General features: G+C 42.1%; 1 protein-coding gene across 1 annotated transcript in view; it reads right to left on the bottom strand.

Annotated features, from left to right (window-relative positions):
- Nucleotides 1-193: 193 nt before the first annotated feature.
- The window catches only part of ttc39c (tetratricopeptide repeat domain 39C), a 62,357-nt gene continuing 48,404 nt past the window's right edge, over nt 194-14,146 (bottom strand). Inside the window, exons 12-15 of the mRNA XM_055634271.1 lie at nt 8,332-8,429; nt 6,739-6,843; nt 4,070-4,108; nt 194-2,719 (exon numbers count right to left, since the gene is read on the bottom strand). Of these exons, the coding sequence (XP_055490246.1) occupies nt 2,630-2,719; nt 4,070-4,108; nt 6,739-6,843; nt 8,332-8,429 (332 nt within the window). The 3' untranslated portion in view covers nt 194-2,629. The remainder of the gene's footprint in view (nt 2,720-4,069; nt 4,109-6,738; nt 6,844-8,331; nt 8,430-14,146) is intronic.

Here is a 14,146-nt window from a genome sequence, read left to right as displayed (position 1 = left end):
GTCTGGCATATGTTTCATTTACTCTTTGATTTACAGGCTGCTTTACAAGCACGTAATCAATGTATTGAAATCGACCAATGAAATTCTTCCCTTGCAGCAGCATAACACATCAGTACTCAATAGATAACATAATAAACAAACAAAGATCGTTCAATAAATAAAATAACAAATAACTATAGATATTAGCCACATGTCTGGTCACATTGTTTAATGTAGGTGGGTAACAGCAGTCTACATACAGTCAAAACTATAGGGACAGATTTTGTCATCCACATTTCCACTCATGTACACAATGAACCGATCCAATTCTCAGTGCTCAGCCTCACAGTAACAGTGAGATGAGCAGGCCCAAACCTCTTTGTTTTGTGTCCCCTGACAAGCTCATTTACGAATGAAGTCCTAGTTCATTCTAGAATGAAGTCTTCTCAATGCAAGATGAACACATTTTCCTCCATTTACACAATGGTTAGCACAGCCATTAATTCTTGGGTTTTTAACAAGACTAGGTTCATTAATATGTAAGAATGAACTGCAGATGCTGGTTTAAACCGAAGATAGACACAAAAAGCTGGAGTAACTCAGCGGGACAGGCAGCATCTCTGGAGAGAAGGAGTGGGTGACGCTTCCGGTCTCGACCCGAAACGTCACCCGTTCCTTCTCTCCAGAGATGCTGCCTGTCCCGCTGAGTTGCTCCAGCTTTTTGTGTCTATCTTAGGTTCATTAATAATTAGTTTCCCTTCCCCTGAGCAGTATGTGTGCCACAGCCAAGAGTCAGTAACACTCCAGTGTATGAACTTGCAAAGATTCAGATTACATTACTTTACCCAAGTCAACGATTTCAAAACATCAGTTATGTCATTCCTATCCTTATAAACAACAAATCCAGCCACGATGTAAAATTACACAACATTGTGTACATAAGGGGACTGGACTTCTCGGATCATCAGCTTCGTAAAACAGTACAACGGATATGAAGTTACAAGAAAGACATGTTTCTGAGCAACAGGCTAAACATTCAGAATGAAAATTAATCAGTGCAACCAGCAACAATTAGAGAGACACAAGGAACTGCAGATGCTGGAATCTTGAGCTAAACACAAAGTGCATGGAGGAACTCAATGGGTCAGGCAGCATCTGTGGAGGGTATGGACAGGCGACATTTTAGGTCGGGAACCGTCTTCAGTCTGAAGCAACACCGCCTGTTCATTTTCCTCCACAGATACTGCCTGACCCACTGAGTTCCTCCAGCACTTTGGATTTGGCTCAGCAACAAATAGTTCTGTTTGTCCTTGGAGTTTTGGTTTGACAGAACCATTCCAGGGTCTGCACCAAGCCAATTGGCAATGTGGGCAAGGTACCAGTGCCTGTAGAATGATGCTACCGTGAGGAATTAAGAGAGAAGCTTGGCGCTCGAAATAATCATGGCAGCTGGACAATCTACACACGTTGCAATATATACAGAAACGCAAATGTGCACCTTTCAGGGACGGAGTACGCAGGTCTCACTGCCTTTAAACCGTGCCTTAGTTCAATAATTTATAAAAAAATATATTTGAAAGAAATCATGGTGGTGTTTCCAAGTGGTGTCTACTACATCCAAGTGATATGTTACATGTTCCTATCCAATGGTTCACATCTTGCAGATAATGGAGTTTAAATAACTTGGCAATAGCATTAGCTAACACAGAATGAAATTGTGTTTATCCCTGTAAGATGTTTGTAACAATAGATACAAACCCAACATCATAATATGACAAAACGCAGGAGAATTAGGTAATTTGACACTGAGATGCTACAAGGCAGTTTCATTTGTTCAGTACCCTGTTTTCCAGAGTTATACTTTTAAAAATGTATGAATTTCACAATTTGCATCCGATCCTCAACTGAGGTATCTGGATACTTTTAAAAGAATGCCAACACAGAACGATCAAATAACATCTTGGTGTAGTTATTTCTGAGGTTCAGAGGCATTTCAAAAAAGACTGCATCCTACACTCATAATTAACAAATGACCCTGAGCAGAAATGAACTAGACTCCCTTGTTCTCTGGGTCTGATACAAAAGGGATTAAAAAGTGCTACCAATATTTTACACATTTTAAAATAACGATGGCATAAAATCTCGGCAAAATATAAATAAGATTAGAGCAACAAATAGTATGGCTATTTATTTTATTTTGTAACTATATGGCTGTTTATTCTGCCTGAATTAGGCAAAAGCCATGAATCCTCCCTCAGTCCTGACCTACTAACGTCAACCAAACCCATTAGAATCAGTGCCAATGACAGGAATGGGCTCTGTGCATCGTTCAACTATACAGCTAAGATCTAAACTGGGCTACAGAGTTAATCAAAGTGGGGTTAAAATGAGCAAGGCCACTTGATACTCCTTGGAGCCATCTAAGCCACCCCCTGTTTAACTATCGATAGTAAAGCATCAGATCTCCTGCATCTCACACTCGCCGGCGAAACCATCCTTACACATTCAAAACTATTCTACATGCTTAGGTCTAATGGAACCTTTCTTGAGTTCAGGCTGACCACTTTGCTGTGCATTTACAGCGTAAAGTGCAGAAATCGATTTAAGTTCAACCGTATGTGCACTGAAGAGGACTCCGGTTTGGCAAATGTCACTGTGGAACAACTTCTTTCAGAGATGCTAAAGCGGTATGGATGCGCACGTGAAGCCGGTTTTCAAAGTCATACCCAGCAAACTCCTCCTGCGGGAGAAAATAGGCATTAAGTGCAGGATCACACAATTGTGTACAAAATCATGAGAGATTAGATCGAGTAGAATCACAGAGTCCCTTGCCCAGAGTAGGGGAATTGAGAACCAGAGGACATAGCTTTAAGGTGAGTGGTGGGGGGTTAAATTTAATAGGAACCCGAGGGGTAAATATTTCACGGTAAAGGTGGTGCGTGTATGGAATGAGCTGCCGGGGGAGGTAGTTGAGGGAGGTACTATCGCAACATTTAAGAAACGTTTAGACAGGTACATGGATAGTACAGGTTTAGAAGGATATGAGCCAAATACAGGCAGGTGGGGCTAGTGTAGACTTGACATGACTGGCCTGGTGTGGGCGAGTTGGACCGAAAGGCCAGTTTCCATGCGATAAGACTCTATATCATTTTTCTACATCAAATGGAAATGTTCAATTAGAGTGGATACCAAAATGTCGACATTACATACAAAATTCTGCATACCACCAAACCTGAGGCCATAGCCTCAGAATAAAAGGATGTACCTTTAGAAACGAGATGAAGAGTAATGTCTTTAACCAGAGGGTGGTGAATCTGTGGAATTCTTTGCCACAGACGGTTGTGGAGGCCAAGTCAATGGATATTTTTAAGGCAGGGATTGACAGATTTCTGAATAGTATGGATGCCAGGGGTTACGGGGAGAAAGCAGGAGAATGGAGTTGAGAAGGAAAGATTGTCAGAGTAGACTTGATGGACCGAATGACATTATTCTGTGCTATAACTTATGAATGTGTTCAGTGTTGGTAGCTGTACTGCAGGCAAGATGCCATTAGGCTGGAAACAGTGCAGAGAAGATTTACGAGGATGTTACCAGTTATAGGGAGAGGTTGTGCAGGCTAGGACTTTATTCCTTGAAGCACAGGAGGCTGAGGGGCCTGATCTTACAAAGGTATATAAAATCATGAGGGGAATAATTAGAGTGAATGTACAGAATGTTTTATCCAGTCTTTTATGCAGGGATGGGGAAATCAAGAACCAAAGTACATAAGTTTAAGGTGAGAGGGGAAAGATTTAATAGGAACCCGAAGGACAACATTTTCACACAGAGGGTGGTGGGTATACGGAACAAGCTGCCAGAGGAAGTAGTTGAGGCAAGTACTATAACAACATTTAAAATACACTTGGCCACGTATATGGATAGGAAAGGTTTAGAGGGATATGGGCCAAATGAACGAATGGGACTAGCTTAGACAGGGAATCTTGGTTGGCATGGACAAGTTGGGCTGAAGGGCCACTTTGTGTTATGAGTCTGAAACACATCCATGAAAAGAAAAAATACAGTAAGGTTGTGAATCCATCTTCTAACCTACCTTGGCTTGGTAGAGCAAAGCTTTGCCTTTATCCAGCATCTGCCATTGAAGAAAACATACATTAACAATATTCTTCACCCCAATAAGTAGGTATGTTGCAAAGCCTACCTGAAGCGTCGCTGAAAATCTGTCGCTGCGGGTGTGCGCGATTTTGGCGCCGTTTAGAGGGGGGCGGGTTTAAAACACGATTTTCTCTAGGCGGTTCCAATCGAAGATGTTCAGCGTAGTTAATTATTAACGAAAAATCGCTGGAAGACCCCGTCGCAAAAGCTATTATTAGTTTTAAAGGCCTTGTATAATAGTTATAGTAGTTTAAAAATCAATCTCTAAACCCGCGACCACCGTCAGCCGTCAGGGTCGCATAGAGCAGACAACAGAAGGTAAGCTGTTTATTTTTACATTAAAAAGGGCTTCTTAAGATCCCTTTATACAAAGTTTAATATTGCGAGTAGCTCATTTTGGGCCCATTATATCCCGCAGTATTTTATCCCAGCGCATTTGAGGGCACAAATCTACCGCAATGTGAACGTTCTAAACCAGCGCGTTCACAGGAACCCACAAGAAAGCTGATTTAAAATGGACTTTAATTTACAGCAATTGAACACTAAATTCCTTCCATTTGGCCTATAAATTAATGTAAATGAGATTTAAAAATCATGTTTTATTGTGAATTATTTATGAATATTATTTGGACACAGGCTATTTAAAAATGTTAATCATTTATTAAGAAATGGATAGATGTTTGGATCTAGTAATTGAAGTTTGAAATTAGCTCCACTTGGGTAACTAACTAATTATATGCTTTAATTTCAGGTCATCCAAGTAAGATTATTTTATATTTGTTTCAGAATGGTTCAATGTACGATAACTGAAAATTTCATTCAGTTCTCTTAATTTTTAAGAAGGTTATGGGCTTTTGACTGCACACGATCACAGCTTTTTTGTTATGTCCATAGAAAATCAATAGGGAACAAGATGCTAATTTACGAGTATGACAATGGCCATAACTTTTTAAATACTTGAGATATTAAAGTGAATTAGGTGTCAAATTAAACTTCTTTTTATGCTTTATCTGATGGGATAAATTACAGACTTGATTTTTTTAAATCTCAAAATTTTGTAACATTGCTACAATAAGCTCAGTACTGTTGGGGTGCACCCAAATTACAATTACAGTACACAAGACATATATGAACAATACAAATCCTATTAAAATATTGATTGTTTCGATGAACACTTTTGCTTACATAATCTCCTGGTGGCCAACACTTTTTCCCCTTCCCATACTGACCTTTCTGTCCTGGGCCTCCTCCACTATCAGAGCGAGGCCCAACTCAAATTGGAGGAACACCACCTCATGTTTCGCTCTGGCAGCTTACAGCCCAGCGGTATGAATATTGATTTCTCAAATTTCAAATAACCGTTACATTTCATCTCTCTCCATCCTTCCCTACCCAAGTCACCCTGCTAGTTTCACTGTCGCCCTGTTTAGTTCCACTGTTCCCCTCGTTATCACCTTTTCCACAGCCAACAATGGACCATTGTGGGCCCCACCTTTCCTTGATCATCCTTGCTGGATTTATTTTCATACCTTTCTTTCATTTGTTCTTTGTATCTTTTCATACCTCTAGATTCCCTCTTCTCTGATTCTCAGTCTCAACCCAAAATGTCACCTATTCCTTTTCTCCAGGTATACTGCCTGGCCTGCTGACTTATTCCAGCATTTAGTGCCAACTTCAGTGTAAACCAGTATCTGCACTTCCTTCCTACACATGAATAGGTGACGTTTTGGGTTGAGAACCTACTTGAGATGCAAAATCTAACTTTTGTAGAAAGAACAGAGGGGACATAGGAACAGAGTTAGACCAGTCTGCAAATTCAAAACTGATCTGCCCCACCACTCCATTCAAACTTAAAAAATGCAGCTGTTCTTTTAGTTCAGAAAATTTGTTCTTTGGAAATGTTGAGATGAAATGGGTGGGACAACTGAAAGAAAACACATAGGAATTATCAAATAATGTACATAAAAAACAAAACTTCCCCAGAGGAGCCCAGAAAACCATTTGGTTCTGAAAATGTGTAGGAAGGAACTGCAGATGATGGCTCTGAAAATCTTGTGTTAACAGGATGAGTTCATGAGTCAACAGTGTTTAATTGTCCTAAGCACCAACAATGGAAAAATGAAATTCTTACTTACAGCAGCATAACAGGCCTGTAACACACAGTGCTCATAGATAACATAAATGATAAAATCGACAAATAATGCCAGAACAATACACAAAGTGCTGAAGTAACTCAACGGGTCTGGCAACATCTCTGCAAGACATGGATAGGTGATGGTTTGGTCAGGACCCTTCTTCAGGACCGATCTGTGTTCTCCAGCGAAGATGCCTGACCCACTGAATTACTCCAACATTTGTGTCTCTTTTTAAATCCAACATCTGCACTTCCTTGTGTCAACACATAATGCCAACCTGGTCAGAATGGACAGGGTGGGCTGAAGGGCCTGCTTATGTGCTCTATGAGTATAACCACATGGAAAATTATTTAAAACTATGAGCTCCAATTCTTCAAAGTGAAAAATCAGAAAAAATAAGAAGCGGTTACATTGAGCTGGAGTAATTTGCCATTCTGACACTGGGATCAGATATACAGAAACCCCTCCTTACCTCTGGATTCTCCAATAATAAGCATCCCAGTTCATAACAGGCATAGGGCTGTATGTAAGAATTGGCCTGACGACTTAGTTCATCTTTTATAGCTAACTGGAAGAACTGAAGGTAGAAAAGATAAAACAGACATGTTACAGTACATTCGTAACAGCATGATGCCTGTAAGGAGAGGGAACGGTGGCATCTTTAAACACTGGATGCACAGTACTTCCATAAGGTATTCATTATAGCCACTTCATTGGCTATATTTAAGAGGGAGTTAGATGTGGCCCTTGTGGCTAAGGGGATCAGGGGGTATGGAGAGAAGGCAGGTACGGGATACTGAGTGGATGATCAGCCATGATCATATTGAATGGCGGTGCAGGCTCGAAGGGCCGAGGCTACTCCTGCACCTAATTTCTATGTTTCTATGTTTCTATTAACCCAGGATTGTAAAATGCGCCTGGTTTGCATCACGGCTTGGTTTGGGAACAGCTCTGCCCAAGACTGCAAGAAATTGCAGAGAGTTGTGGATGTAGCCCAGTCCATCACACAGACCAGACTCCCCACCATCGACTCCATCTACACTTCACCCTCCTCGGAAAAGCAACCAACATAATCAAAGACTTGTCCCACCCCACTCATTCCTTCTTCTCCCAGCTCCCGCCTGGCAAAATATACAGAAACTTGAATGCATGCACCACTAGACCCAGAAACAGCTTCTTCCCCTCTGTTATCATGCTTCTGAATGGTCCTTCCATGAGCTAGGGTACTGTCCAATTCACCTCTACCCAATTCCAGACATTGGACTTTGTCTATGGAAATGATGCGCTAAAATGTTGAGAATTATATTACAATATAGTCTTTATCTTCCCCTGCGCTGTACTTATTATACTTGAGTTTGTCCTGATTGTACTTATGGAGAGTATTGTTGGATCTGTACAGATAGCATGCAAAATAACGCTTTTCACTATAACTTGGTAATGTGACAATAATAAACCTAAACCTAAAGTGCTTTCATGTCACCATATTTTCCCCATAGCTAAACAACAGTGGAAGAATGCACGCAAACATGCATTAAATAAAACTCTACAGCAGCAATTGAGCTAATTGTTATATACCATTGCATAATTGACTAAAATACTTCTGTATTGAATTGAAATATAGCATTGAAACGGGCCCTTTGGCCCACCAGGTTTACATCAAACATCAATCATCTGTTCACACTAATTCTATGTTATCCACTTTCTCATCTGTTCCCTATATACCAGGGGCTTATTTACAGAAAACAATTAACCTACAAACCCACACATCTTTGGGATGTGGGAGGAAACCGGAGCACCCGGAGAAAACCCACGCAATCACCAGGAGAATGTGCAAACTCCACACACAGAGAGCACCAGAGGTCAGGATTGAACACCCGGTAGATGGGAGGTCAGGATAATCTGCAAGAATCACAGTGGCCAGTCCCCTGTGCTGCCATTTTAGTTATATTTTAGCACAAGGTAATACAGAACTGTTGTATTGCCCACCCCCCTCCCCCTAACATTTCATATTGTACTTTTAAAACACAAAGGTGGGGTTGTTTGGGGAAAACCAGACAATACACACCTCAACAGCACCGTCGGTGTTTCCTAAACACTTGTGTATTGCACCAAGGAGTAGGTGTTTTAACCCAATAGTTAATGGCTCAGACATTTCCTGGCAGGCTAAATAAATTTTAAAAAAAGGACATGTTAGATGTTACACTGCACAACCACTGTCTCACTGTCAACATCAGATTAAAACTGTAATGACAAATAAATAGGAGGGTGTAAGAAGGAACTGCAGATGCTGGTTTAAACCGAAGATAGACACAAAAAGCTGGAGGGTATATGAAGCAAGCTACCAGAAGCGGTAGTAGAGTCAGGTATAATGACAATGTTTAAAAAATATTTAGATAGGAAAGTTTTAGAGTTCAATGGTGCTTTATTGTCAAGTCAAGTCAAGTCAAGAGAGTTTATTGTCATGTGTCCCAGATAGGAATTCTGGATAGAAATTCTTGCTTGCTGCAGCATAACAGAATATTTCAAGCCAAAATACAAAGTAGCCTCTCGGGTCCCCTTTCCCCTCTTACCCAGGAGCAGCATGTGTAGAAATAAAAACAGAAACATTTCAGGTCTGAGGTGCTTCATTACAACCATTTACCAGGCAGTCACGGTGGCGCAGCGATAGAGTTACTGCTTACAGCAAATGCAGCACTGGAGACCCGATTCAATCCCAACTACGGCGCTGTCTGTACCGAGTTTGTACATTCTCCCCATGACCTGTGTGGGTTTTCTCCGAGATGTTCGGTTTCCTCCCATATTCCATAGATGTGCAGGTTTGTAGGTTAATTGGCTTGGTGTATGTGTAAATTGTCCCTGGTGTGTGTAGAATAGTATTAATGTGTGGGGATCGCTGGTCGGTGCGGACTCATTGGACAGGAGGGCCTGTTTTTGCACTGCATCTCCAAACTAAACGAAATTAAACTATGGCCTCTGGTTTTAGACTTCCCTAACCTGGGAAAAAGACTGTGACCATCCATTTTATTCATGCACCTGATCATTTTAAGGCCACGTCTTGGCCTCTTATGCTCAGATTCAGATTCAATTTTAATTGTCATTGTCAGTGTACAGTACAGAGACAACGAAATGCATTATGCTCTAGGGGAAATAGGCCAAGCCTATCCTGTCTCTTCCTATAACTCAATGCTTCCGATCTCGATATCTTGATGAATCTTTTCTGTACCTTTCCCAGCTTAATGACATCCTTGCTGTAGCTGGGCAACTAGAAGAGCACACAGTATTCCAAGTGTGGTCCCACCAACGTTTTGCACAGATCTAGCAAGATGAGCTATCCCAACTCACTAGTCTTAGTCATGAACCAGTAGTCTCCCCCCCACCAACCCTGCCAGACACTGGCACCTGTGCTCCATTTGGCTGAGGAGGGGGGAAGTGAGAGTGAGTGAGAGATATGTTCATCAAGGACTAGAATCCAGGTGAGGAAGACACTATCTCCTCAGTGTACAAATTACAAGTCACAACACTTAATTACATTTATTCGAGAAATTGAACAGTGAAGAGGACCAGATGGGCCACTGAACCAGTGTCATACCACATCCATGCCTACACTTTTGCCCATCTACACTAATCCCATTTGCCCGCATTAAGACAGTCTCCACCTATGCCTTTGCCTATTTAAGTGTCTGCCTAAATGTGACAATTGTATCGATTTTACCATCTCCTCTGGCAACACGCCCCAGACATTAACTATTCTATGTAAAGAACATACGAGTAGCGACATACAGTGCATTCAGAAAGTATTCACACCCCTTCACTTATTCCACATTTTCTTACGTTACAGCTTTATTTTAAAATGGATTAAAAAACATTTTTATCCTCAATCTACACACAATACCCCAGAATGAAGAAACGAAAACAGGTCTTTAGAAATGTTTGCAAAGTAATTAAAAAGAAATAACTGAAATATCACATTTACATAAGTATTCAGATCCTTTGCTATGACACTCAAAATTGAGCTTAGGTTCAAGCTATTTCCATTGATTATCCTTGAGATGTTTCTACAACTTGATTAGAGTCCACCAGTGGTTAATTAAATCGATTGGAAATGATTTGGAAAGGCACACACCTGTCTATATAAAGTCCCACAATTGACAGTGCACGTCAGAGCAAAAACCAAGCCATGAAGACAAAGGAATGGTCCATAGACCTCAGAGACAGGATTTTGGCAAGACACAGATCTGGGGAAGGGTATAAAACAATTTCTGCAGCATTGCACGTCCTAAAGAGCACAGTGGCCTCCATCATTCTTAAATGGAAGAACTTTGTAACCACCAGGACTCTTCATAGAGCTGGCCGCCTGGCCAAACGGAGCCGATGGTCACTCACTGACAGAGATCCAGAGTTCCTCTGCAGAGATGGGAGAACCTTCCAGAAGGACAACTATATCTGCGGCACTCCACCAATCAGGCCTTTATGGTCGAGTGGTCAGACGGAAGCTACTTCTCAGTAAAAGGCACATGACAACATGCTTGGAGTTGGCCAAATGGCATGCGAAACAAGATTTTCTGGTCTGATGAAATCAGATTATGATATAGTTGGGATCCAGACTATGATATAGTTGGGATCACGGAGACATGGCTCCAGGGTGACCAAGGCTGGGAGCTGAACATCCAGGGATATTCAATATTCAGGAGGGATGGACAGAAAGGGAAAGGAGGTGGGGTGGCGTTGCTGGTTAGAGAGCAGATTAACGCAATAGAAAGGAAGGACATTAGCTTGGAGGATGTGGAATTGATATGGGTAGAGCTGCGAAACACTAAGGGGCAGAAAACGCTGGTGGGAGTTGTGTACAGGCCACCTAACAGTAGTATTGGAGTTGGGGATGGCATCAAACAGGAAATTAGAAATGTGTGCAACAAAGGTAAAACAGTTATAATGGGTGACTTCAATCTACATATAGATTGGGTGAATCAAATTGGCAGGGGTGCTGAGGAAGAGGATTTCTTGGAATGTATGCGGGATAGTTTTCTAAACCAACATGTAGAGGAACCAACGAGAGAGCAGGCTATTCTAGATTGGGTATTAAGTAAAGAGGAAGGGTTAGTTAGCAGTCTTGTTGTGCGTGGCCCCTTGGGCAAGAGTGACCATGTTATGGTTGAGTTCTTCATTAGGATGGAGAGTGAGATTGTTAATTCAGAAACAAGGGTCCTGAACTTAAAGAAAGGTAACTTTGAGGGTATGAGACGTGAATTGGCCAAGATAGACTGGCAATTGATCCTTAATGGGTTGACAGTGGATATGCAATGGAAGGCATTTAAAGACTGCATGGATGAACTACAATAATTGTTCATCCCAGTTTGGCAACAAAATAAATCAGGGAAGGTAGTGCATCCGTGGATAACAAGGGAAATCAGGGATAGTATCAAAACAAAAGATGAAGCGTACAAATTAGCCAGAAAAAACAGCCTACCAGAGGACTGGGAGAAATTCAGAGTCCAGCAGAGGAGGACAAAGGGCTTAATTAGGAAAGGGAAAATAGATTTTGAAAGAAAACTGGCAGGGAACATAAAAACTGACTGCAAAAGCTTTTATAGATATATGAAGAGAAAAAGATTCGTTAAAACAAATGTAGGTCCCTTGCAGTCAGAAACAGGTGAATTGATCATGGGGAACAAGGACATGGCAGACCAATTGAATAACTACTTTGGTTCTGTCTTCACTAAGGAAGACATAAATAATCTGCCGGAAATAGCAGGGGACCGGGGGTCAAATGAGATGGTGGAACTGAGTGAAATCCAGGTTAGCCGGGAAATGGTGTTAGGTAAATTGAATGGATTAAAGGCCGATAAATCCCCAGGGCCAGATAGGTTGCATCCCAGAGTACTTAAGGAAGTAGCCCCAGAAATAGTGGATGCATTAGTGATAATTTTTTTTAACTCTTTAGATTCTGGAGTAGTTCCTGAGGATTGGAGGGTAGCTAATGTAACCCCACTTTTTGAAAAGGGAGGGAGAGAGAAAACGGGGAATTACAGACCAGTTAGTCTAACGTCGGTAGTGGGGAAACTGCTAGAATCAGTTATTAAAGATGGGATAGCAGCACATTTGGAAAGTGGTGAAATCATTGGACAAAGTCAGCATGGATTTATGAAAGGTAAATCATGTCTGACGAACCTTATAGAATTTTTCGAGGATGTAACTAGTAGAGTGGATAAGGGAGAACCAGTGGATGTGTTATATCTGGACTTTCAGAAGGCTTTCGACAAGGTCCCACATAAGAGATTAGTATAGAAAAACTTAAAGCACACGGTATTGGGGGTTCAGTATTGATGTGGATAGAGAACTGGCTGGCAGACAGGAAGCAAAGAGTAGGAGTAAACGGGTCCTTTTCACAATGGCAGGCAGTGACTAGTGGGGTGCCGCAAGGCTCAGTGCTGGGACCACAGCTATTTACGACCCCCAGCTAATACCCAATCTAGCCTATACATCAACGGCGAGTGTATGGAGAGGGTCTACACCTTCCGGTTTCTCGGCGTCCTCATCTCCGCTGACATCTCCTGGACAGACAACATCACAGCGGTTATCAAGAAAACTCAGCAGCGGCTGCACTTCCTGAGGGTCCTCAGGAAGCACAACCTGGACGCCAACCTGCTGCTGACCTTCTACCGCTCGTCCATTGAGAGCCTGCTGACATACTGCATTACAGCATGGTATGGCAGCTGCACCATGGCAGACAGGGAGAGGCTTCAGAGGGTAGTTAGGGCAGCACAGAAGATCATTGGCTGCCCTCTCCTCTCTCTGAGGGACATTTACACCTCCCGCTGCCGCAGCAGGGCGAAGAACATCATCAAGGACAGCTCCCATCCTGCATTTGGCCTGTTCGACCTGCTGCCCTCAAGGAGGCGCTATAGGTGCATCAGAACAAGGACAAACAGATTCAAGAACAGTTGCTTTCCAAAAGCCATAACCTCCCTGAACTCACACATGTATTGACTTCACAGCCAAACCCCCGGACTTCCATCTATCCACCTACTGTAATTTGTACTGTAACTGTACCCGTACTGTATATAGGAATCCTATTCATTCACTCTATTCATCCATTGTCTTTTTTTAGATATGTATATAGCGCCGCAGAACTGTGCACCTTATCCCCCCCTCCCCCCCCCCCCCCCCCCCCCCTGTTTTGTTTTTGATTAATTACATGTCTGCACTGAGTAGGAGCTGCTTTTAATCTCATTGTACATGTGTATAGTGACAATAAAATGGCATTCATTCATATATATTAATGATTTGGACGAGGGAATTGAATGCAACATCTCCAAGTTTACGGATGACACGAAGCTGGGGGGCAGTGTTAGCTGTGTGGAGGATGCTAGGAGGCTGCAAGGTGACTTGGATAGGCTGGGTGAGTGGGGAAATGTATGGCAGATGCGGTATAATGTGGATAAATGTGAGGTTATCCACTTTGGTGGCAAAAACAGGAAAGTAGACTATTATCTAAATGGTGGCCGATTAGGAAAGGGGGAGATGCAACGAGACCTGGGTGTCATGATACACCAGTCATTAAAAGTAGGCATGCAGGTGCAGCAGTCAGTGAAGAAGGCGAATGGTATGTTAGCATTCATAGCAAAAGGATTTGAGTATAGGAGCAGGGAGGTTCTACTGTAGTTGTACAGAGTCTTGGTGAGACCACACCTGGAGTATTGCGTACAGTTTTGGTCTCCTAATCTGAGGAAAGACATTCTTGCCATAGAGGGAGTAGAGAGAAGGTTCACCAGACTGATTCCTGGGATGTCAGGACTTTCATATGACGAAAGACTGGATAGACTCGGTTTGTACTCGCTAGAATTTAGAAGATTGAGGGGGGGGGATCTTATAGAAACTTA

Source organism: Leucoraja erinacea, chromosome 4 (genome assembly GCF_028641065.1).
Source record: "Leucoraja erinacea ecotype New England chromosome 4, Leri_hhj_1, whole genome shotgun sequence".
Classification (NCBI taxonomy): Eukaryota; Metazoa; Chordata; class Chondrichthyes; order Rajiformes; family Rajidae; genus Leucoraja; species Leucoraja erinaceus.
The sequence above is the reverse complement of the archived record's forward strand: the minus strand, read 5'-3'. Positions and strand labels throughout refer to the sequence as shown.